This window comes from Vipera ursinii (genome assembly GCF_947247035.1).
Source record: "Vipera ursinii genome assembly, chromosome: 4".
Classification (NCBI taxonomy): Eukaryota; Metazoa; Chordata; class Lepidosauria; order Squamata; family Viperidae; genus Vipera; species Vipera ursinii.
Genome location: NC_139514.1, coordinates 34,637,504 through 34,662,981, shown reverse-complemented (window position 1 = coordinate 34,662,981; position 25,478 = coordinate 34,637,504). Strand labels below are relative to the sequence as shown.

At 36.6% G+C, this 25,478-nt stretch overlaps 1 protein-coding gene across 9 annotated transcripts in view; it reads left to right on the top strand.

Annotated features, from left to right (window-relative positions):
* The window catches only part of CD47 (CD47 molecule), an 82,886-nt gene that overhangs the window by 11,834 nt on the left and 45,574 nt on the right, over positions 1–25,478 (top strand). For all 9 annotated transcript variants that reach the window (XR_014492359.1, XR_014492360.1, XR_014492361.1 and 6 more), the window contains exon 2: positions 3,080–3,433. Coding sequence is in view for 6 of the 9 variants with exons in the window: in XM_083361385.1 (XP_083217511.1) it covers positions 3,080–3,433 (354 nt within the window). In the remaining 3 variants the exon portion in view is untranslated. The remainder of the gene's footprint in view (positions 1–3,079; positions 3,434–25,478) is intronic.

Sequence of the window (25,478 nt, the reverse complement as noted above, 5' to 3'; positions counted from 1 at the left end):
TTTTTGGCAGTTCTCTGATAAAGTTGTTCTATAAATACTCTTGATCTCAAACAAAACTATTTTTCTGTAAGACAAGAGTAATCCATTATTTCATTTCTTGACTTTATGTCCTTTCTATCTCTGGTTATTTTTTTTTAAATGTGTTTATTTTATTTTCCAAAATTTCCACTTTGATTTGGCTCTGCACCCAATTGACCTGCAGATTTTTCAAAATTATTTTTCATCCCTTCTTTTATATCTTGATTTGTATCTCTTTTGAATTGTGTATTCACAGAAGATTTATGGATGCTGTTATTGTAACTTTCCCAACTCTTCAAAAATCTCTCTCTCTCTGTCTTTTTGCCTTTCTTTAAGTATTTGTTATCTTCTGGAAGTTTGTAATTCTGTGATAACATGGTCTACCTCAAGTATTCTTTATCTCTTTATTTTGCAAAATCCATTAATCATGTCTTCAGTAAAACTCTATAAACAATTTGTTTGCATTCCCATGAAGGCATTGTTTGATCTATTTAATTGTTTCAAAAACACCCTAACAAAAATGATAATGTTTCAGATTTAACTGTTCCCTTAGTCCATTTTAAGCTTTCTTAAGTTAAACTCTAATCCAAACTTTTTGCCTGGTAAAATTCTTTGACTTTTTATATTACTCTTTTCTTTAATCTATAGTGTCAGAATCCATTTATATCACATTCATAAATGTATGTTTAAAACATTATCCCCCCCATATGGATTCTGCCATCTCCTTAGGAAGGAGGAGCATATGTGGATTCAGCCTGCCTTAGGTTATTTCAAAGACCAAGGGAACCTTTTGAACTGGGGGGATCAAAAGGGAGAGTTAGAGAAGAAGGTATCTGGCTTGTGTTTTCTTTTAATTCTGGAGAGGAAGAAGGCAATAACCATAAAGATTCAGAGTTCCTTTTTCCCCCCCAGGAAAGGGATGACACGAAGTAGAAGGTTGGGGGCTGACCAAATGGGGTTGAGGGAAGGGGGGTTGAACCGGGTACCCTTTATAAAATTTCAATTTGTAAAGCAATACTAAGTCCTGTCTTGTATTCCCACAACCAAGCATGTCCTAGTAAAGATTCCTTTTGGACTAGAACTGACTGACTCCAAGAGTTTTTGTCTTCCTAAGACATGGTTTGGGGTAGGTCCTGACATATAGTCTTTTCTTTAATCTTTGATCTAGAATAAAGAGTGTCTTTCTTTTTCCACTGTTCCAGAAATTTCTGTTAGCTGTAAAATAGCTATAATCCAAACACATTTAAGAAAGTGAGGTTTTAGGGGACCTAGTTTTCTTACGGACTCCACTGTAGGTGTGAGGTTATTGACTTTTCTGTGACTCCCAACTCTCAGACTCTGGGTTCCAAGGAGAAGCTGTCTGAAACATAAGTGGGTGATCTCTTGTTCTTTCCTTGTGCGGAGAGGCAGTTTTTGCTTGGACCTCTCATCCAGCCATTGGTCTCTGCTGCAGTATCATCACCGTCTTTCATAAATGTCTTAGTCTGCCATTGCCTGACCCATAAATAATTTACTTAAGCATATTTTTGACTGAAGGCCAGATTAAACATATTATAAAATAAATAGCATAACATGTACTGATTTATTCTTAATCTTGTCTGTCTAATATACTTGTATAGAACACTCTTCTTTCTCTGTTACAGATACTTCATCAGAAATGGGTAAGAGGTAGAAGTACACTATTAAAATTTGATAGGCTGAGGTTTTTTTCTTTTGTTTAATAAAACAGATTAAGAACAGGCATATGTCAGGTGCCTTACATTTTGCTTTAAGATTTAAAGAAAAAAACCAAAAAAATTCACATTTGGTAACATTGCTGTGCCCAATATAACCCTCCAAAGCCTTAAATAGTGGAACCACTTTGGGGGGCTCAACTTAGGCTCAGGTTATATGTGGGCACTTTTTTCTTTCCCCAATCACTCCGCTTCTTAAGGTGCTAAGAAGTGGTGACTATCAACTTTGTGCTGTCAAGGAACTAATGATCTTCTGGACTCTGATTGAAAGCTATCATTTTCAAGCCCTCTGGATAAGTCTTTGCCACCAAGGGACTGGTAGTCTTCTACCCTCTAACTGGAGATTGTCAGTTTCTCCCTTTTGGGTATTACTGTCACAGTGAAGTACTGATTATCTTCTGCCTATTGTATGGGCATACAGTTTCTTTCCCTTGAAGACTATTACTTATTCAGATATTCACAAAACTATACCTATACACAATACATTTCATCACTCTGGCCATCCAATTTGTATACATCTAGCTTATATTCCCCTTTGTTCTTTTTCAAGAACCAAACCAGGATTCATCTTTTGTTTTTTTCTGAAGCTCAAAAATGTCTTACATATGTACAGTGAATCATTACTATCTCTGCCTGAAGGTCAGCTAATGGTTATTAATTCTTCTATACCAATCAATGGGAAAGGACAGGAAAGAGAAGACAGCATAGGAAAGGGAGAAGAAATGCAAAGAGGTGGGGGGAATCACAGACTCATAGGATCGGGAGAGAACTTGAAGGGAGAAGGCCTTATTCCATTCTGGGCAAATGGTTGTTCAATCTTTTTTTTGAAAACCTCTAGTAATGGAACACCACAACTCTGTGGGGCACGCTGTTTCATTGATTAATTGTTCTCACTGTTAAGAAATTCCTCCTTAAAAAAAAAGCTTAAGAAGGAAGCTTAAGGAAAGCTTCCCTTAAGAGAAAGGGAAGCTTCTTCAGTCAAACTGGAATCTCTTATGGTTTATAGTTGATCTGAAAGAGACAAAAACTCTCCCTTTCCAGCATCTTCTCTTTCTTTTAAAACTCTTAAACTGCAAAAAAAATTCTATTTGACAATTTCCCTTTCTAATTGATTCCTTCACCAAAGTGGGGGGAGGGGGGTGAGCAAATCTTTGAGCTCTCAAAAGCTATGCTGGGGTAAAGTAAAGATTCAAGCTTTGAGAATGGTCTCTTCTGGTAAAAGACTTTTTGGCTCATCTTGGGCTGAGATTAAATGCATGTACTCCTGCATTAGCCACATTTTCTTCTTAAAACACAAATATTAATATTTTTTCTTTTTTTTCTTTTAGGTTCAGCCCAGCTGTCCTTTGAAAGTATCCCATTTCTTGAAAAAAAGCACTGTAATGGAGCCGAAATCATCCTCCCTTGTGTGGTAACTAATCTGAAAGAGAATAACAGTATATCAATGTTTGTGAAATGGCAATTTCAAGGAAATCAATTTTTCCTTTATGATGGATATACTGATAACATTACCAAAAACAATAGTTTCAATACTGCAACTTTTCTGAACCGCTCGCTGCTACCTTACGGCATTGTTTCACTTGTTATATCAACAAAGCAGGCTGTTATTGGAAATTATACTTGTGATGTAACAGAATCAAATAGAGAAGGAAGAACAACATTTGAACTGAGGAAGAGTTCAGGTAAGTTACTTGTTTAGATTTTCTGTGAAATCCATTGAAACTTTGATTTCAAAATCTATCCATACAGTAAACTATTCATATCTTGGAGAAAATAATGTGATCATCAGAAGAATATAGATGTCAGGTTTGGCTTAATACAGCTAGTTAAAATTTGGGTTTATCAATCATAATATCCCTTTCCCTGAAGTCTGTTTGTATAAAATAATATGAGTATATAAACTAGGCAGAATAAAGTGACTTACAATTTCCACCACTCCATATCCATGAGTAGGACAGGGAAGTAAAGTGTGAATAAGAGAATCTAAAACGTTCCATTTTGGGCAAGTTTGGTAGTTTCACCATGGAATGAAATTTAATTTTCAGGTGGTGACTGAAAAATAGTTTTCGTAGTCCTCTAGTATGTGTTCCTAAGACTTTGAGAGAGGGCAAGGAGGAGGTATCCAGAGAATCTGTTGAAATGTAAAACTTATTGTTTTCCTTGTAGCACCAAATAATTTTGCCACAGGAAGGACTTTTAGCTTTTTTGCTGTAAAGCAGCCAGGAAGAATATGCACACAGTTTTGTGCATATGCACTGTCTTTGTCCTGTCCTTTCAGAGGACACCACTACTGACTTTGCAGGCTTAATCTGTTACTTTCTCAGGCCTGAGTCATGATGTCTAATAATAGATGGATGGAATGAAGATTTGCATTCAGTATAAAGAGGTAAATTAACAGTGATGAAATTTGGACAAAAACTCTAATCCAAAAATACGCACTGGTTGATTCTGAAATGATTTTCTCTTCTTGAAGGTTTGATCACTATGGAAAGTTGACTGGAAATATATCATTAGCAAATCATTTGGAAATAATTGATATCAAAGTGTTCTCATATAAGGTTTTTCCACTTCTGCCTCTTCAAATATTTGGATTGCCAAACTTTAGTTGTCCTAGGTCCCATTGCAACTGTAAAGAACCATGAATTTTTTTATTGAAAAGTTTTAAAATACATTTTTTAATAACATAAACTCCGTCCCTCCCCCTCCCCCTTGCCCTCCCTAACCCTCCCCCCCCGACTTCCCAGAGCTGAATACAGGGTACAAACTTTACAAACTTAAGCTAAAATATGCTACCTAACTAAAAAAACATATTAAATTCTATCGTGCTTTAACTCCCCTTAAACATAATTAAATTACTAACCAATAATGAATAACTGATAATACACCATGTAAAACTAATACTTATTCAAATACTAAATGAAACTTTTTAGTCCCATATTTATTCTGAATATATTCAATCCATCTTCTCCATTCCACAATATATCTCTGTTGCGATTGTTCTTTCAGATATGCTGAAATCTTTGCCATCTCCGCCAAGTTAGAAACTTTCAAAGTCCACTCTTCTATAGTAGGCAGTTCCTCCTTCTTCCAATATTGCGCTACTAAAAGTCTTGCTGCCGTAATTAAATTCAACATCAATTTAATATCTATGACAGTACAATCCCAGATTGTTGGGGGCAATAAGCTGACTTTGTAATAATGCCACTTGGGGTGTGTGTGAAAGCCCTAATAAGCAGGCATATACATAGAATGAAGGCTACTGCTAAGCTTGTAAGCCGCCCTGAGTCTTCGGAGAAGGGCGGGATATAAATGGAATTAAAATAATAAATAATAAATAATAATAATACCAACAGAAATAACTGTGGAGAAAACCTTATCCTTTTGTTAAATATCTTTTGCATATTCCACCAAACTTTAATCCAAAAAGCTTTAACTTTTTTACAAGTCCACCATATATGATAATACGTTGCATCCTCACTACCACACCTCCAACATTTGGGCTGGCAGTTCGGATACATACTTGCTAATTTTTTAGGATCTAAATGCCATCTATAAAACATTTTATAAAAATTCTCTCTTAAGTTTTGAGCCTGTGTAAATTTTACATTTCTGACCCAAATCTTTTCCCAAGTATCCGTTGTTATAACCTCCTGAAAGTTCTGGGCCCACTTTTATCATACAATCTTTAACAAGTTCTGTTTCTGAGTCAATTACTATCAGTGCATTATATATCCTTGTTATATGTGCTTGACCTTGATCTCAAATTTGTTTTACCAAATTTCCATCAGTTATCAAAATACCAACTTTCTGTTCTTCTTTCCATCTTGCTTGTAACTGCCCATACTGGAACCAAGTTTGTACTATCTTTCCTTCTTTTAAAATATTATATGGCTTTAATTGCCATACATTCCTTTCTATCCTTAGAATTTCTTTGTATGTAATCATATCATGTTTAAATCCCACATTTATATTTTCTATTGCATGTTTAGGTATTGCCCAAATTGGTGTTTTATAATTTAACTTATGTCGATATTTTTTCCAAACTCGCAACAGAGCATACCTTAATATATGTGTCTTAAAAATATTATCCACCTTCTTATCTTACAATAAATATGCATGCCAACCAAATAACAAATCATAACCCTCAATATTCAATAATCTCCCTTGTGTTAAATTAAACCAATCACTAATTGATGATAAAGCAGCAGCCTCATAATATAATTTAAAATTGGGTATTTTAAGACCACCTCTTTCACGTACATCTTGCATTATCTTAAATTTAACTCTTGGTCTTTTCCCTGCCCAAACAAATTTATTAATACCTTTCTGCCATTCCTCCAAATTTGAATCTTTTTTAAGTATAGGTATCATTTGAAACAAAAATAAAAATTTTGGCAAAACATTCATTTTTACTGCTGCAATTCTTCCCAATAAGGATAATTGTAATATTTTCCAACTATCTAACTCTTTTTGTATTTTTAACCATAACAATTCATAATTATTTTTGTATAATTTTACATTTGAAGCTGAAAGATATACCCCCAAATATTTAATCTTTTCAACTATTTCAAATCCCCTTAGCTCTTCTAAAACAACCTTTTGTTCTATGGTCATATTTTTAGACAATATTTTAGTTTTTTGCGTATTTATTTTAAATCCAGAAACTTTTCCATATGACATTATTATCTCCATCAATTCTACAACTGAGTAAGTCGGTTGACTTAATGTAATAACCAAGTCATCTGCAAACGCTCTCAATCTATAATCTTGATCTCTTATTTTAATTCCCTTAATTTTATTTGAGTCTCGTATCTTAATAATATTTCCAATGTTAAAACAAACAACAAAGGTGACAAAGGACACCCCTGTCTTGTACCCTTTTCAATATTACATATTTCTGTCAAACTACCATTGACTATTATTTGAGCTGTTTGCTTCTGATATATTGCCCTAATAGGTTGTAAAAAATTATCCCCAAACTCCATTTTCTCCAGTACCTTAAATAAAAATTGCCAGTCCAATTGATCAAAAGCTTTTTCAGCATCCAAAAAAATCAGCGCTGCGGAGACCTGGTTATTTCTTTCCAAAAATTCCAATAAATCTACAATATGTCTCACATTATTGTTCATTTGTCTACCACTTATAAATCCTGTTTGGTCACTATGAATCATTTGCTGCATTACCTTCATTAATCTATTTGCTAAATTTTTTGTAAATATCTTATAATCAGTATTTAAAAGCGACATTGGCTTATAATTTTTGGTTTGGGAAAGATCTTGATCTTCCTTCGGAATCAGCAATATAAAGGCTGTTTTCCACGATTGAATTGTTCTAAATAATTCTTTTAAAGGTTCCACCATTTCTAACTGTAAATCTTTATAGTAAACAGCAGTCAAGCCATCTGTTCCTGGTGCTTTCCCCACCTTTGTTTAATTGCTAAAATAATTTCTTCATCATTTATCAGTTGATTCATCCCTTCCCTTTGCTTTTGTGTAAGAACAGGGATATTAACTTCTTGTAAATATCTATCTATATCTACATCTTGAATCTTATCCTTAATGTATAACTTAGATTAAAATTCAACAAAAGCCTTTTTAATAAGATTCTGCTGAAACACCTCTTTACCCTTGTAATCTATTCTATCTATATTACGTGACCTTTGTTTCTTCCTTAACAAGTAAGATAACCACCTACCCGGCTTATTAGCATTACAAAAGGTATTATGTTTAACATACTGTAAATTGGTTGCCACTTGATCTGCTATCAACATATTAAACTGACCTCTTAACAAAGTAATTACCTCTTTAATCTTCTTATCAGATGGATTCAAAATTAGAGCCTTCTCTTTCCTCTTAATTTCCTCCTCTAATTCTTTTCGCTTATATTCCAGTTTACACCTATGTTAATTATTCAAATATATTAACACTCTCATATAAGCTTTACTTGCATCCCAAACCATTTCAATAGAAGTACCCTTATGCATATTTATATTAAAAAAATTCTTTCATCTGTTTTTTACATTCTTCCACATTTTCTTGATATCTAAACAAATTTTCATTCATTCTCCAAGACCGCCTGTCTCCACTCTCTTTTTCCAGTTCCAACCATACTGGACTATGATCTGATAGAGTTCTTGGACATATCTTAATCTTCTTAATCCTAGAAAAAAAATCATTAGTAGTTAATACAAAATCAATCCTAGAAAAGGATTGGTGTCTATCGGGAAAAAAGGTAAAATCTTTTTCCTGCAAATTTCTTTCTCTCCAAATATCTCTCAATTCCAGGTCATCTTTCATCTCAAAAAAAAAAAAAAGATTTAGGCAATCAAGCATGATTTGGTATACTTCTGAAAAGACCTTTTTTGTCCTTTTGTGCATCCAGGACACCATTCCAATCTCCCATCAAAATACACGATTTATAATCCCATTGAATTATCTTACTGTGTAAAAGTTTATAAAATTCTCCTTGCTGTTGATTAGGAGCATATAATCCAATGAAAAGTATTTTCTTGCCTTCTATTAACAATTCAATTATAACATATCTTCCTTGTTTGTCTGTTTCAATTAAATTAGCTGTTAAATTCTTCTTGATGTAAATGACTACTCCATTTTTCTTATCTGGAGCAGATGCACTAAACTGTGTACCCAATCTAAAGTTTATCAAATATTTTTGATCAGCTGCTCGAATGTGCGTTTCCTGTAAACAAATAACATCATTTCTAAATTGTTTCAAATACTGAAATACTTTCCTTCTCTTGTGCGGGGAATTTAATCCATTAACATTCCAGGTTAGAAACTTTGTCGCCATCTTTTGCAACCTGAAGCTTACGGAGCGCCTCTTGCAAAACCACCTGCACTCTCTTCGGTTTCGCTCCTCCCACTGCTTCACTGTAAGTAGGTTCTTGAGATATTATTGTAGCTTTCTGTTGTTCTTGTTCTTGTCTCATTCGTCTAATTGCAGCCCATGTCATTCTTTGTTCTCTAACCTCTTCTAATGGCATCTGGGACTGCTCCACTTCTGAAATTTGCTGAGATTCTTTATCCTTCTGCAAAGTAGCTCCTTGTATACTCTCCATTCGCGACTGACTCTCTCCTTCACCATACCTTCCTTTAAATTCTGCCTTCAAAATATTAGAATAAAAATTTCGTGCCTGCAAAGCTGTATTGAGATGATATCTCGTGCCTGCGTATATCACCGCCATGCCTGCTGGAATCTCCCATCTAAACTGAATCTGCCATTTCCTTAATTCATCTGCCAAAAAAGCAAATTCTTTTCTTCTCAACACCCAATGTCCCAACTCACCCGGGAACATGCAGTGTCTTTAGGGAAACACCAAAAAGGAACATTTTTAGCTATTTCTGACCTTAGATGGGTCATTGATACTTATGAAAGCAGAGACTATGACTATTTAAAAGGTTTTCAAGATGTTACTGTTTTCTGACTCCAATGTGTGGCATTCAGGGGTCCCCAGCTGGTCTATTAATGCAGTTCCAGTAGAAGTAGTCTTGCATCCTGATGCGCTGCCCGTCTCCATTTGTCAGTATCCGATTAGCCTGGAAACTTCACAGGGTTTAGATTTTCTTGCTTATGGGCTTCTCAGAGAGACAGTCCTTATAATACAATGATCCAGCCCGTCAAAAAAGCCAGACAGCTCTATCCGTTTGTGCCAGGACTTAAAAGCCATTAATCAGATCACTGTGACACTGCATCAAACCCTATACTCTGATTTCTCAACTAGGTCTTCATCTTACCTGGTACACAAAAGATGTTTTCTTTTGTGTCCACTCTTTGCTTTTCAGTGGCAGCATAGGCAACTTTGCTGGACTATTTTACCCCAAGGATTCAAAAATAGCCCTACTATCTTTGGCAACTTCCTGGACACTGATCTAGCCACATGGCAACCTGTGGAGAACACCACTGGTGTGGTATTACAATATGTCGATGACTTGCTGGTAGCTGCCTCCACTGAAGGCAATTTTATCTTGAATTCTGTTTCCTTGTTAAATTCCCTTTGTTACGGGGGCTATAACGTTTCTTGTACTATAGCCCAGCTCGTCCGACAAGAGGTTCGGTATTTAGGTTACATTCTGTCACAAGGAACTAGAAAATTATCCCAGGAGAGGATCCAGGCTATATGCCTACTTAAACCACCTGGCATTCGGTGCCAGCTCAGGGGTTTCTTGGGAATGGATTCTGCCATATCTGGATTCCAAACTTTGCTCTCATGTTTCAGGCCACCACAGGCTCAGACAAAAAAAAAATCCTTTGAATGGACCAAGGATTGTCAGGTGGCATTTGATAACATTAAAACTGCTTTATTATATGCTGAGGCCCTTGGCATTCCTGATGTCACTAAACTGTTCACCTTGTTTGTGGCAGAAAGCAAAGCGGTAGCTGCTGGAGTTCTTACTTAGACTCTTGGTACTTGGTGTCACCCAGTAGCCCATTTTTCCAAACAACTTGATCCTGTTGCTCAAGGATGGCTGGCATGCTTTTGGGCTGCAGCAGCTGCTGTTCTCCTATTGGAGGCTGCTGAACAGTTAACTTTTGGGGCTCCTATCACAGTGGAAACACATCATTCCATTCAAGACTTGTTAGCATCCAACGGGGGCCATTGGCTTACAGCCTCCCATCTGGAGTGGTATCAAATAGCACTCCTTGACAACCCCCAAGTTCAAATCAAGCACAGGGGCAGGTTCAATCCAGCAACCTTTCTTCCCTAACTGGAACAGGATGATGATCATGTTTATGTGCAAACTATTACAGAAGTGTTTTCTGGCTGGCCAGATTTAACTGACCAACCGCTAGAGAATGTGGACAGGGACCTGGGTACAGACAGCAGCAGTTTTGTGAGACAGGGAAAAAGGCTAGCTGGCTATGGTCTGGTCACATTGGATCAGGTACTAGAAGCAGCAGCTCTCCCTGCAGGTACCTCTGCTCAAAAAGCTGACCTCACTGCCTTGACAAGAGCCTTGGAATTGTCAGATGGTGCTGTTGTTAATATATTTACAGACAGTAAATTCGCTTTTAGTGTTATACCTATACATGGGGCCTTGTGGAATGAGCGTGGTTTGCTCACCATTGAAGGGACCCTCATTAGGACATTTTAAGGCTGCTGGATGCTGTTTTGCTCTCATGCAAGGTGGCTGTCATACATGTGAGAGCCCATGGCAAGGATGATACTAAACATGGAAAGGGAAATGCCTTGGCTGACTGTACAGAAAAGTCTGCCACTTCAGGTCCCCTGTCCCCTTGGTATGTTGGTGCACTTGTACTTTCACATTTGCCTGTGCCGGCTCTGACATACACGTCGCAGGATAGGCATAGAGCTTATAAAATGGATGCTGTTTATCACAGACATTGGCTGGAGAAGGACGGGAAATGCCTTCTCCCAGAACAATTCTCCCAGAACAATTCTCCCTCTTAAGAGAATTGCATGCCAGCTCTCATTGGGATTACAAGGCCATAGCTGAATTTGTTATAACAAACTACATTTGTCCTGGAATCTGTGACAAGGCCCTCGTAACGATCAAGGAATGTGTGATTTGTCAATGCAATAATCCTATGAAAGCTATTAAGTTCTCCTTGGGGAGACTTAGGTCTGGCCGTACTCCTGCTAGTTTTTGGGAAGTTGATTTTACTGAGTTGCCAAGCAAGCAGGGTTTTTGTGGATGCTTTTTCTGGATGGATTGAGGCCTTTCCCTGCCATACTAACAAGGCATGTGAGGTGGTCAAGGCCCTCCTGAAGGAAATTATTCCTTCCCATACCAAGTCATTGGCTCTGATAATGGATCCCACTTATTCTGTAGTGGGTTCTGGACCGCATGGCAGACAGCAGGCAGATGAGTACAGCATCAGCTCTTTATTGTGGGTAGGACTGTACTGAACAAAGGGGGTTACCTGTACCCCTTATATACCTTGCCAGGTACACTCTCGGCCAATCCGTTCGTCTGAATCTCCAGCCGAAAGCTAACCAGCCAATACGGTAACGGTACAGGGCTACCTGGTGGTATTTGCCAAGCTGTTGCTTAAACCCCATACTTAACACCCTTTATCTCTAACATTACCCAGCAGGTGGCTCAGGCCCTAGGTATTGATTGGCAGCTTCATTCAGCCTATCGGCCCCAATTTTTGGCACGCATGGAGAAGGCCAATGGCTGATGACTCTTACATTTTTGATGTGAGGGATTGTTTATTCTAGGGATCTTTCTTCCTAATCCCAGTTTCCTGACTCCAGTCTTTCTGACAAGATTATCATATCTGCGATTCTACAGACTTGTTTTCTGTTTGGGACAGAGAGACTTGGGTTGGTTTCTGCTTTTAAAATCCTTTAGAGAAATTTATTCTGCCTTTTAAATATTTCCAAGAATATTTCTTTCTCTGGCGGGGGGGGGCTGACTTCCCACACTGGGATTTGTACATGGATTCATCACACCTGCCTTCGCTGTTTTTCCCTACCACCTGACACTAAGACCCCCGAGTTTCTTGGATTGTAGACCCTGGTGCTGAGGATCACCTTGGGCTGAAGCTTTTGTTTCAAGAACGACGTTGACCTGTATGCCAAGATGTTTTAGTCACTCTGATACCTGTGCTCACCGGGCTTCCTCTTGAGCAGTTTTCTCTCACTGGCTCCCTGCCTACTTACACCATAGACGTCACTCTTTTCTGCCTTGATTGCCATCTTGTTCTTTATTTGGATTGTTCATTTCTTCTTTTCTGTTACTCTGTTGTTTTTCTTTTCATACTCCATTGACAGAGTTTAACCATCCCATACAGGCATTTACACAACTCAATAAGAAACAAGGAGAAATAAGTGAAATAGTGTTACAGATTTGCCAAGCATTAGATATGGTACTGGCAGCAAAAGGTGGGGTGTGTGCTTTAGTCCACTCACATTGCTGCACTTTTATCACTGATTATCAAGTTAATATTAGTAAAATCATCCATCTCATGGCAGAAGAAATCAGGAATTGCTCTAAGGATCTGGAGATTTCCACTGATGCTGTATGAAGAGTCTTCAGTGATATATTCTCATTCCTTATCAGTTGGCTCTTGGGATGGGGATGGTTTAAGGAACTATTCATTGGTCTCCTCATTGTGGTGTTCCTTGTTATCTTTCTCTGTTGTATCATTCATTGCTTGCCCCTAATCACTTCTGCCTGTCCTCAATATTGTGGTCCATATACTGCAGAAGCTTGTTCTGTATCTATCCAGTTTGCACACTGCTCAAAGTATGAAATGGGGGATTATGTTGACCCAGAATAACGGGAAAGCATAGAAAGCATAAATTGTGAATATGTGCAGATGGCCTCACTATCTTTGGGTACTTGCAGAGTCTTGGATGCAGGGTCATGGAAGGTCAGCAAGGAAAATACCCAATGTCCCAACTCACCCGAGAACATGCAGTGTCTTTAGTGAAACACCCAAAAAGAAGATTTTTAGCTATTTCTGCTTTCACCCTTCTTATCTATGGTGGGCCAGCCTTTCTGGATGAAGTCTTTATCTTATTTGTGTCAGCTTTGCTTGGTGGATTGCTTATGTAATGAAAAAGTATAAATATAGGGATTTCCTATCATTCAGGGCTTCTCTGTTTTAGAGGGACCCGTCTTTGTTCAGCTGAATAAAAACGTAAAGTTTAAAGGCAACTTCTGGTTTCCTGTATTTCTTTATCAATCATCATCTCAGATCCTGCACAACAGAGCTGAAGATCAAATCCTTTTGAGGCACAACATTCTTCAGATATTGTTTTGTTACTCTGAACCTAAAGGTGAAATGATTATAGAAGGAGGGATGCACATAATGGAAGGGATGTTCAGTTCTTTCTTGGTAAAAGTAAGATGAAATGATACTAGGAAGTATAGTGAGTTGGAGATACAGGATGAATGTATATCTTAAAATTGAAAGGAGAAGAACTGAATTGAATGAAAAATTTAGGTTTGAAAACACCATTTTGAATGAATTTTCCCAAGCAAATCAATATTTTTGAGAGTAACAAAGTCAGATGTTTTAAAAATAGGTATTACTATGAAGAAAATATGTAGAAATGTGTATTTTTCTTAAACCATTAGAATATGTGGTCAATACAATGAATGGATAGAGAAGGATCAGAATGAAGGAAATGACAACTAATGATAATTATGTGATTAAATGCAGTTCTGCACAATAGTATTATCATTGGAAGTGAAAATGGATAGGCTAACTTTTGAGAGAACCAGTCTGCTGATTATTATTAATAATCATAAGAAATAAAAGCTCTTCATAAATTTGCTTTTTATATAATTATCCATTTATTCCCTTTAGTCTTTCCATCTTTTAGCTAACTTTTGACTCTTTGTCATTATATGATTTTAGCATAATGTTGGAATATTATCTAATTTACATGCAGTACAATCTGTTAAGGAACTCCTTAAATGATTCTTAATGTTAGAATCTAATCCTAACTCTATATAAGACCAGAAATAAATGATATACAGTTGGACGCTTCTTAAAAACATTTCTAATATTTTAAGAGTGCACTTGTGATGTATTGGTGTGCATGTCTGAGTAAAGAAAACCTGTAAAAAATCAAACAGTTTTTGTAATAGTATGCCAGAAAGGTGTATCCTAATGCACTTGGATCAAAAGCTACTGGTGCAAAGGTTTTCTGTCTGTGTGAACCCTTATACTGCTACTGTTCCTCTGGCTGTTCTTCGACTAGATGATAGACCAACAAGCTTGCTTGGTACAAATTAATTTTATATTATAGAAATATTAGTAAAAAACATAAAAGCCAGTTTTTCAGATTATAATTGTGCAGTATTGAATGATCTTTCCCTAATTTAGTCTTTTGAGTCTTTCAGTGGTGCGCCTAGTATAAGGGTAGGCAACCTTAGCTCTTTTATGACTCATGGACTTCAACTCCCAGAATTTCTGAGCCAGCATAGGCTCAGGAATTCTGGAAGTTGAGGTCCACGAGTCATAAAAGAGCCAAGGTTGCCTACCATGGCCTAGTAGTACTGCAACAGAGTCTATCCAACTTGCGTCTGGTCAGCCTCTTCTTGTCTTTCTTCCATCTTTCTCAGCATTCGTAGAGAATTAGGTCCTTCATAATGTGTCCAAAGTAGGATAATTTGAGTCTTGTCCTTTGTGTCTCAAGTGAGAACTCTGGGTTGATTTATATGATGATTATTTGTGTTTTTCCTTAGCTGTCTATGTAATTCTTAGGGGTTTTTTCCCCAACATCAAAGTTCCGAACATCACTATTCTTCCTATACTGGTTTTTTAAAGTCCAATTTTATCTTCCATAGAGTGTCACAAGGAATACTATTGTTCCAGGTAGTCCTCAACTTACAACAGTTCATTTAGTGACTGTTCAAAGTTACAATGTCACTGAAAAAAGTGAGTTATGAATTTTTCACATGACCATTGCAGCATCCCCTTGGTCACATAATCAAAATTCAGACAGTTGGCAACTGACTCATATTTATGATGGCTGCAGTGTCCTGGGATCATGTGATCATCTTTTGCAACCTTCTGACAAGAAATGTCAATGGGGAAGCCAGACTCTCTTAACAACCTTGTTACTAAGTTAACAACTGCAATGATTCACTTAAGAACTGCAGCAAGAAAGGTTGTAAAATTGGGCAAAATTCACTTAACAAATGTCTTGCTTAGCAATTTTGGGCTCACTTGTGATCGTATATCGAGGACTACCTGTATTTTGATTTTTGCAGATAGATACATTATGGCACTGAAATATCTTTTCAAAAAACTGTAATGCCATTAAGCAAATGTCCTGTTGCAATTAATTTGGATACTGCAAAGAACTGTAGTTAGTAAGCACAACTTTAGTAAAGTAAGTTGTTCTTACTAGGCAACTGATAAGGATGCCTTTTGAGGTTAATAAACTGCATACAGTATATTCTTTAGAAGGTTCAGGCATAAGGTTTCCTTTGTCTGCTCTTGGATAATAGCATTCACAGGCTGAAGGTTACCAACAAAAATACAAATGGTATTATGTAGAAGTGATAGTATATTCCTCCAGCCCTGAGAAATGATTCTCTTAAGGATGGTGACTGCAGATTACAATATAAGGGGTACAAGAAAGCAAAACTTCCTGTTCTCTCAATTCCCATTCTGGTTCTTTTTCAGATAACAGCCAACAAGATTGTTTCCATCTCCTTTCATTGTATTAAGTTTTAATTAACCAACTCTAGTTGAAATTTGAGGCTTAGAGCAGGTGTCAGCACCTAGTGTAGATGACTTTGACTAGTTTCGGAATTTTAAGAGGGGTCAAACCTGCTTATTGTTTTGGTGAAGGATTACCATTAATTCTTGGGCTATAGGAATAGAATCTAAAGAGTACAAAACATCCTATTGAAAGGAGCCAAAACACAGTACTTCAGAATATTTGCCCCCCCCAAAAAAATTACACGAATGGTTTCATGTTGTCACTAAGAGTCTACTTTAAATCAAGCCAGGCTCTACCCTTACCTTCATTGGAAAGAAGCAGGTAATTATCTTGCAGCCAGGAGCAACTTAAAGTATGTTTCATCTTTGGTTTTTAGGGATATTTAAGTGAATTTGAAATAAAATGCTCAATTCTCTCTCTCTTTCCTTGCACATTTTCTAAAACTGAAAAATGTGATTTTGTGGAGTTTGAAGCAATAAAGCAAGTCTCTCAGCAGCTGCTGGCTGTTTATTCCAGTTTATTTTAAAAGTCCTTTTATATTTCTGTGAAGCTTGAACTTCCCCAAGTCTTTTGAGATTTTAATGCATGCTGTGTTGCATCCTTTTGCCTATCTGAAAATCAGGACACACACAGACACAAAATAAGTTTTCAGGATGAGTTAATTGATAAGAGCAAAACTTAGATTCTTGACTTTCTTTCACTTATTCAAACTATTGTATCTGGATTATTAGATTAAAATGTGAAGTCTTATAAAATTACATGACTGTAAACATCTTTATGATAATATACTGCATATTATTTATTTTTGTTTGATTTTGCACCAAATGTAGCATTTTAGAAATATGAATGCCTAATTACAAAAATGATATCTAGTACCATTTTAATAATTCTGGACATTAGATAATGTAGGTTTTGTAGGTAAAAAAATATTTTCTGTGGTGCGAACTTGCAGATGGGAAGAAATCTGAATTTTATAAAATATAGTAATAGTAATTTGCAAAACTAGTTCATATTATGAGAATATGGAGTTCATGTTTATGAATATAGCACTCAAAACCAGTACTAAAAATATACTTAAATAATATGCTAACTTTTTCAGTCATAGGATATCTGGAATCTGCTAGCTAAAACATGCATAGAATAGGTACAAAAATGTAGGGTGATGTGAAAATAACTTTAACTTGGATTCCAGAATCAGGTGGTAGGACAAAATATTATTTTATTTAGCATATGGCATACACTGTCACGGAAATCTACAAATACTGGACACAATGGAGTCCTGACAGCCTTAATTGCTAGTTCATCCCCAATAGTATAACTCTGGCAGCTCAAGGTAGAGATGTATAAAGATGTATAACTGAGTATCTTCAATGTATTGATGATAATTAACATTATTACGGTGAATGTCAAGAAATACCTTCTGACATGGCTTCCAGAGAAGCAGTGGCTGACTGAAGACAACTATGTTTTTAGTGGACCCAATGATGGTAGAAGAAAGTGGAGTCAATGAAAGTGTTGGCTCCCTGAATCTTTTAAGGATAAAGGGGAGGACTTGAGAGTTCCCAACAGACATTCCCTGTGATGAAACAGTGGTCTCCAGCTGGTTTTAGAGCTCTGGGAGTTGAGTCACCTTTGCCCAAGTCTTTAAAAGAATATTGGGTTCACTTGCTTCCTTTCTTAACCATCCTTACTGGAAATGGCTTGCCTATTGTTTTTTAGATATTAGGAACCTTCAGAAGGACAAGTTTCATTATGGAAGGTATTTTTCCTTCAACCTCCAGCAAAAAAACCTTTACGCAAGCTTTAAAGAGTAAAGAAAAACTTTTTTAAATTTAGAAATGTATAGCAAAAAGATAATTAGAATGTTGATTTTGGAAACCTTTTAAATGGACTAAGAAGCCAGATTTATTGGAAATTAGATTCTAAACTATTTACAAGACTATTTCCTGTAATGTGTTTAAATCTTATTAAAAATATATAAAGATTTTGAACTTAAATGTTAAAAAAATTCCTCTGGGAAAAAATGCTGGATGATTTAAAAAAATGTGATAAGAGGAGGCCTTAAAAGCTGGTTACTAGAGGTTACCAGAAAGAATTAAAGATTATAATCAAAGGAGAAGACCCCCTAATATAGCACAGATAAAACTATTTTAACTCTGGAAGAATTCAAGGATGTTTGGCAACAATGTACCCAGAACTTTCTATTTAGACTGTTTTACATCATAAAAATGGGCTTAAAAGAAGAGATAGAAAAACATATCATTGAAAATCAGACTATTTAGGATATGGTTTTAAAATTGATAGGATACAACAATGATATTGACAAATGAAACAGGCTGAGGTTTTAATAATTAAAAGGGACACACAAATAATAAGCCAGAAGAGTGACTTGGACAATTTTCTTACTTTGGATTTACAAAACAGACATATTTATGAAAAAATTCTTGAGAAAAGTTAAAGAGAGAAAGAAAAGAAACCAGTTTTTGGGACATTCCTTAAAAGAACTAAACATAAAGATCTTTAAAAGAAAAAAAATGTAGGTTTGCAAAGTTGACTTATTCAATCAAAGTTAAAATGTATATAATTTTTTCCCCTAACAATTTTAATTAAGTTTTCTTGACTAGGAGTGAATGATGAAGCTTTAAAGATTACCGTAGTTTATCGATAACAAATGGGAAGAAAAGAGTTTTCATTACCTTTTTAGTAAAAGTGATAAGTTATGGTATTAAAATTGAGAGAAGATAAAGACAAAATGATAAGAAATTAATTTGAGACATCCTTTGAAGGGATTAAAGATTATAATTTTAAATATGCTGTTGTTTCTGATAGCTCCTAATGGAATTTTTATTAAGTTTGAATTATGAGTTTTAAAATATTTGTTTATAGATATAAGACATGGGAAGAATAGTTTTTCTCCCTTGGCATCTTTAATGAAAATGACAGAGTATTACCTAAAAGAAAGAAATATGTTTGTTTTACTTGTTTAAAGTTCTGGTAGTTCTTAATGTACCTCTGCTAAATTTATATGACAAGTCTCTATTATTTGCTAAAAGACAAAAGATAAAATATGGGATAAAGAGATTTTGGGTTGAAATATTAGACAAGGTGGATTGACTTAATGAAAAGAGAAGTAATTTTTCTATAGTTTCCTTTTTCCTTTTTATGTATTATTTTCCCTTTTCCCCTTTCCCTTCCCTTTTTCCTTTCTGCACTTTGTAATTTTTCTTTTTTATAGTTCTTTTAATTCGTTAGTCTTTTATCTTTATATTTTTAAACTTCAATAAAAACATTGTTTAAAATAACTTATGACACTTAATTTAAGTTTCATAATTTCAAACTTAAATTCTTACCACTCCATAGTCAGAAAGGACACAATATATCCAAATAGTAGCAAATGATAACTTTTTGACTTAAAAGTTATTTCAGCAGGTATTTTCATTAATGAATGTAATTTATTTTATTTTTTATTTTAATTCCATTTATATCCCGCCCTTCTCCGAAGACTCAGGGTGGCTTACAAGCTTAGCAGTAGCCTTCATTCTATATATATGCCTGCTTATTAGGGCTTTCACACACACACACCCCAAGCGGCATTATTACAAAGTCAGCTTAATTGCCCCCAACAATCTGGGTCCTCATTTTACCTACCTCGGAAGGATGGAAGGCTGAGTCAACCTTGAGCCTGGTGGGATGCGAACCTGCACTAATTGCAGGCAGCTGGTGTTACTTAAGGAGGCATTAGCCCACTGCTCCACCAAGGCTCTAATGAATATTGATCATAGATGATTCAATTAGAATTAAATATTGGGAATCCAGATAATTAGAAAGGAGTGATGTGCATATTTTAACATGTTTGTAGTGGTAATAGAAACAATCATATCTCTATAATATATAAAGAAAATTAATTTAAATGTTTAATATCTACCATTTTTCCTGAAATGATTTAGCTTTATAAAATGTGCTCACAAAGGAAACACAGCACATTTTGTGGTAAAAGAGAAGTGATAATGTTATTCTTTATGCCATAATTTGTTCCATTTGAAGAATAATCAAATAATGATAACTTGGAATTAATTCAGAAAAACTCTAATTTCTGGGAAGAAAGCAATTTATAAATGTAGCAAATGTAGTGATGTATTTAATTTTGTATCTAAAAACAGTCCCTACCAGTTTGTGTTGGTATCATCTTTAGAAAAAAAATAGGTACTTATTCTTTCTATATATGATAAATACCATTTATAAACCTTATTCCATTTATACGTCAATGCATGCCTACATATCAGTTGTATGACTGATAGATACATTTATTTATCTAAAATAGGTGTGAACAATATTTTTGTGTTGAAGGTTTTATTACCTTGAAAATTGTTCTTAAAAGCAACATACTGATATTTAATTCTTTAATAATTTTGTTAAAATATTTTGCAAAGATTCAAAAACTATTGAAACATAGTAGAAAAAACAGAAAAAGCAAAAAATTAAAGGTAACAGGAAAAGTGATGAATAACAAAAAAGGAAGAAAAAGAAAGACATATAAAGAAGCAATTCCCATTTTTCTTTGTAGCAATTACAGATATAACTTACCATTTTTACCCTGCCATATTGCATATCATAGTTCTTTTTCCCATTAAACAAACCTTTTTAATCAATAAATAATAAATCCCAAAATCAACAGTTCATTGTTATCCATTTCCAGCACAATTTACCAGGTAGGATTTAAGTAAAACAATCATTAGAGATCCGAATGTTAGAAAGAAGTTATTTAAAGAGTTTGGATCTTTAAATCTTGTCAGCAAGATTACTGTCTGAAAACAGAGGGGATATGGCAGGAGAACCCAACTAAATATTAACTTTGGGAATGATCAGCAATCTATATATTTTATGGGAAAAGCAATTGGCTGCAGTTGACTCTCCATTCTAAAGGTAGTTGACCACAACTGACTGTCTCCATTGTAACCCTTTTTTTCTCCCTCTCTGGTCCTTTGACTCAGAAGTAAACCATATGCAGTCCACCTCATGCTTCCCTGTGCATAGGCACACATACTATAGAGCAGACATGTCAAACACAAGGCCTGGGGGCCGGATGCGGCCCACGAAGTGGTTTCATGTGGCCCGTGAAGCCATCCTGAAAACAGTGAGGGAACGGCCCCACTGCCTTGGCCCTGGCCCAGAGACCCTCCTTCTGCCAGAGATCCTCAGATCTATCCCACTCCTGCCCAGGCCCCCATAGGCACCCTTGATGCGAACGATGTAGAGCTGGCCATGCCCACCCAGCAGGCCATACGCACTCTAGCCATGCCCACCCAGTAGGCCATGCCCACCCTGACCATACCCACCTGGCCCCATGAGGGCAACCGCAGTGCTGATGCGGCCCTCAATGAAATTGAGTTTGACACCCCTGCTGTAGAAGAAACAAAAGGAAAGGACAGCAGAAACACATTCATATAGAACAGACATATTGTTCCAGGGGAAAAAAGTAGGTTTTAAAGTTTTTAGTAATTATATTTGGGATAAATCTCCTTAATAAAATAAAGTACAGTTTTGAATAGAGCAAGAATCCCATCCTAGCTGGTAGAGAGAGATTAAATACTACCGTGTTTCCCCAAAAGTTAGACCTAGCCCGATAGTAAGCCCTACCTTGATTTTTGGGGGTGTGCCTAATATAAGCCCTACTCCAAAACTAAGCCCTAGTTTTGGGATGAGGTGCAGCCCTAAAAATCAAGCTAGGGTGGGAGTAGGGGAGGGTGAAGCTGCCCCACGCACCCTGCACATGCTTTACCTTACCGATAGGACCACCGCAGCCAAGCCTCCTATGCCCCGACACCTGTCACGCCACTGCTTGACTTCTTCTGTGGCCGCTTGCCGCCACTTGTGGCTGGATGCCATGTGGCGCATTGCACAGTTGCCGCTCCTCCCAGCAGGACGCCGCATGGCACTTCGGGCCATTTCCGCAGCTTGCATGTTTCAGGCTGCTTCTGCATCGCTTTGGGATGCTTCTGTTGCTCACACACTTTGGGCCACTTCTGTTGCTCGCAGCAGAAGGCCATGTGGCACTTTGGGCTGTTTCCACTTTAAAATTATCTTACCCTATGACCAACTACAAACCTCATTTCCACCCATCTAGGTTGGGGATGGAAGAAAGGAGTGTATTACAAGGTAAAACAGTACATATTAAGATTTCTGTGTGCCAGAAGTGTAAAACTCCTTGTATGGAGAAAGAGCACATTGAAAAACGTTTCCTGAGGTAAAATCTTTTCTTGTATTCTCTTCCTCCTTGTTGGAATCTCATGACTACATATGCAAAAAAGAGGATCTCCACTAATGTGGGGTCAGATAGAAATCTCCCTCTGGCCACTAGAGAATTCATTGCTTTTTCTTAGTGAGAGCATGAATTTTTAAAAAATCAAATTTCCCACAAGAATAAAATAAGATTAAATCCAATTGTATGAAACAAATCCCTCTTAGGATGTTTCACAGGTTTAAAAGGTTTAATCATCCATGGGTTTGGGAAAAAACAGTTGGAAAATCCCCATTATAATAGCTAAGCATGTCCAAATTTCCAGTTATCAAGGCTAAGGTTTAAAGCTTTATTGTCACACCAACTTTATTAATCATTAAACTTTGTTTTATGATGCAACATAAACAACTGTCATAAACTTAAAATAATCAAGTGATAAGAGACATTGAAACATGAATCTGTACAACATATAGCTGCAAGGAACCTATACTGATTCTTAATTTATTAAACGAAAGGTGCACCAAGGAGACAAATGGTTCAAAAATTTATTTATCTAAAAAAATCCTCACCCTGGCAAGCAAAAAGGCCATTGCCTATTGGAAAATAATAGGCAAACATACTAATTTAAAGCTACAATACACTGAGAAAGAAGAGATGGTTAACTCAAACCTCCAAAATCAGTTCAGCTTCTTTTATATACAACCACTCTTCTGCCCTTCTTCCTCCCCCCTTTTTACCCATTCTCTTTTACCATTCAAGGCAGGCAGTGTATAAAAACACACACACTCGCTTTGAATGTTTACCCAACAGTTTGATTTATCGGGAAGGGGAATGAAAGAGGAAAAAGCAAATTTCTGGAAAGGTTTCTCTCAGTAAGGTGAGAGTTTTGCTGAGGACCTATTGTCTTTGTATTTCCTGAGTTAAAGTGTGCAGCTAATCATTTTCCAGTATTTTTTAAAGTGTGAGGAGAAATTTCATGTAGCCAGCCCGGCTGTTATGTGTAATTTGCAGACATTTTTTTGCTTTAATAGGGCTTGAGACATTGCTAAAGGTTGCAGGGCCAATATATGTACTGATGCTAGATCTGCGTTTGAAGTTGTACATGATTTTGAACAATTATAGAAACTGTGCAGATTCCTAGCTTCAGCTGGCACTCCTATTAAACATGGGGCTGTTATTGCCGACTAATGGAATCTGTCATCTTGCCCTCTCGTTTGGCAGTTGTCAAAATATCTGCACTTTCTGGCCTTCCTGGTAATGAATGGCCTAATGCCGCAGAGGCTAAACAACAGTGCTGTCTCTGGGCCCGGTGCAAATAGGTTTCCATTTACAGAATTTCATCCATGTCACTGTGTCTCTGCTTCAGTCTTTGGCCTTTCCTTCCAACATCTGGAATGATAAGAAGCAGATTGGCCACAGGATGCTTCAGATATTTAGAGACATCTAGGCATTTCAAAGCTAGCTCTTCTCAAAGTCCTTAAGTATACACATCCCTTTCTTGCTTCATATAGTCTGTGTTCAGGAAAGCAAAAGACATGAAATATTAAGAACATGGTGGGGACCTAGAGTTCACTCTATTATTACAAAGATATTCAGGTATATCCTACTTGAGACGTAATACCACAGAAATAAAGTTGGCAAGTTAAAGAACCTGGACTTGCAAATAGACCTTATATCTATCAGTAAAATATATCGGTATAAATATATATTTACTAATAGTTGTTTAATGGACAATGAAAGCTCTGCTCTCCCATCTTGTTTTTCCCCCCTCTTTCTCTTTTGCCAATACATTCTCCCCACTCTGTGCAGCAGGCCAGAAATTTTGAAATTAGATTAAGAGCACAGATTGCACTTACCCCTGGTTTAAAGTATTTATATCCTCTTCAGCTGAAAAGGCTCCAAGAGAGCTTACATAAAATCAGTAAAAAAAAAAAAGAAAAAGAGAGAGAGAGACATTCTCTGCCTGAAGGCTTGCAATGTAAAGATGAGGCAGAAAAGAGGAAAAAGGCTTAAAAGGGAAAGGAAAGCAAGAAAGCAAACTCAGATGGCTGTCGTTAAACCCCTTTTTTGCAGTCATGTAGTAGTGTAATATAGTATTATCCCAGGAATGTTTCACATGGATAAGATTTTTTTTAATTCCTCTGTGGTTTTCTTGATTCATTCAAATCAGAGACCGCCTGTCTATATCTGATAGTTGCTAATCTTGGGAGAAGCAAGAAATTGGGTCCTTGTTTGAGTCTTCTAATTATTTTCATTAGTTTTTGTTTTAGTAATATGAAAACAGGTACTATGCAGGGAAATTTTTTTTAATCAGTTTTGATGTAAATTGAAACAAATTGTTTCTGAACAGAAATGGCTGGATTGGAATTGAGTAGCGTGGATATTTTAGGATTAAATAAATAAATAAATTTCAACATTAAGAATTTAATGGGGAGCAATAGGGAGCAAGGACCTTTTTTTAAAAACAAACAAACAAACCACCCTGTATATGAACAAAAAGAAGAAAATCGATGCATTCAAATTGAACACAATAGGGAACAAACGGCTTCCGAAAAAGAATGACCCTATATACGAACCTAAAGAGGAGGACCGATGGAAACATGTCATTTTTGGAAGAAAAGAGCAACCAAGAGCAAAACCCCTATTATCTACCAAAGCCCACTCTATTGAAGCCCCTCTGGAACTTAATCGCTTTCATAGCCTCCAGCAGGAAGAAAATATGCAGACACCTATAAACGAGCAGTCACCAATAGTTCTAAAAAGGAGACACAACCTAGCATTCCTGTAGCAGGAAGAATAATATCCCAGAGTTCCCTAGGGGAAAAAATGGTGAATATCGGTAATAGGTGATTCAATTCTTTGGGGAACATAAACTATAGTCTGCAGACCAAACAGTCCATTTAGGGAGGTATGTTATCTCTCTGGAGCAAAAATCAAAGATGTAACTGAGAACCTTACTAAAATAATCAACCCCATGGATTACTATCCCTTTCTTCTCCTGCATGTTGCGACCAATGACACAACAATGAATCTAAAAACAATAAGAGTTTATGAACAGCTAGGGAGGAAAGTTAGGGACACGGTGGCTCAGTGGGTTAGGACGCTGAGCTTGTCGATCAGAAGGTCGGCAGTTTGGCGGGTCGAATCCTGAGTGCCGCATAACACAGTGAGCGCCTGTTACTTGTCCCAGCTTCTGCCAACCTAGCAGTTCGAAAGCACATAAAAATGCAAGTAGAAAAATAGGGACCACTCCGGTGGGAAAGTAACAGCGTTCCGTGCGCCTTTGGCATCTAGTCATGCCAGCCACATGACCACGGAG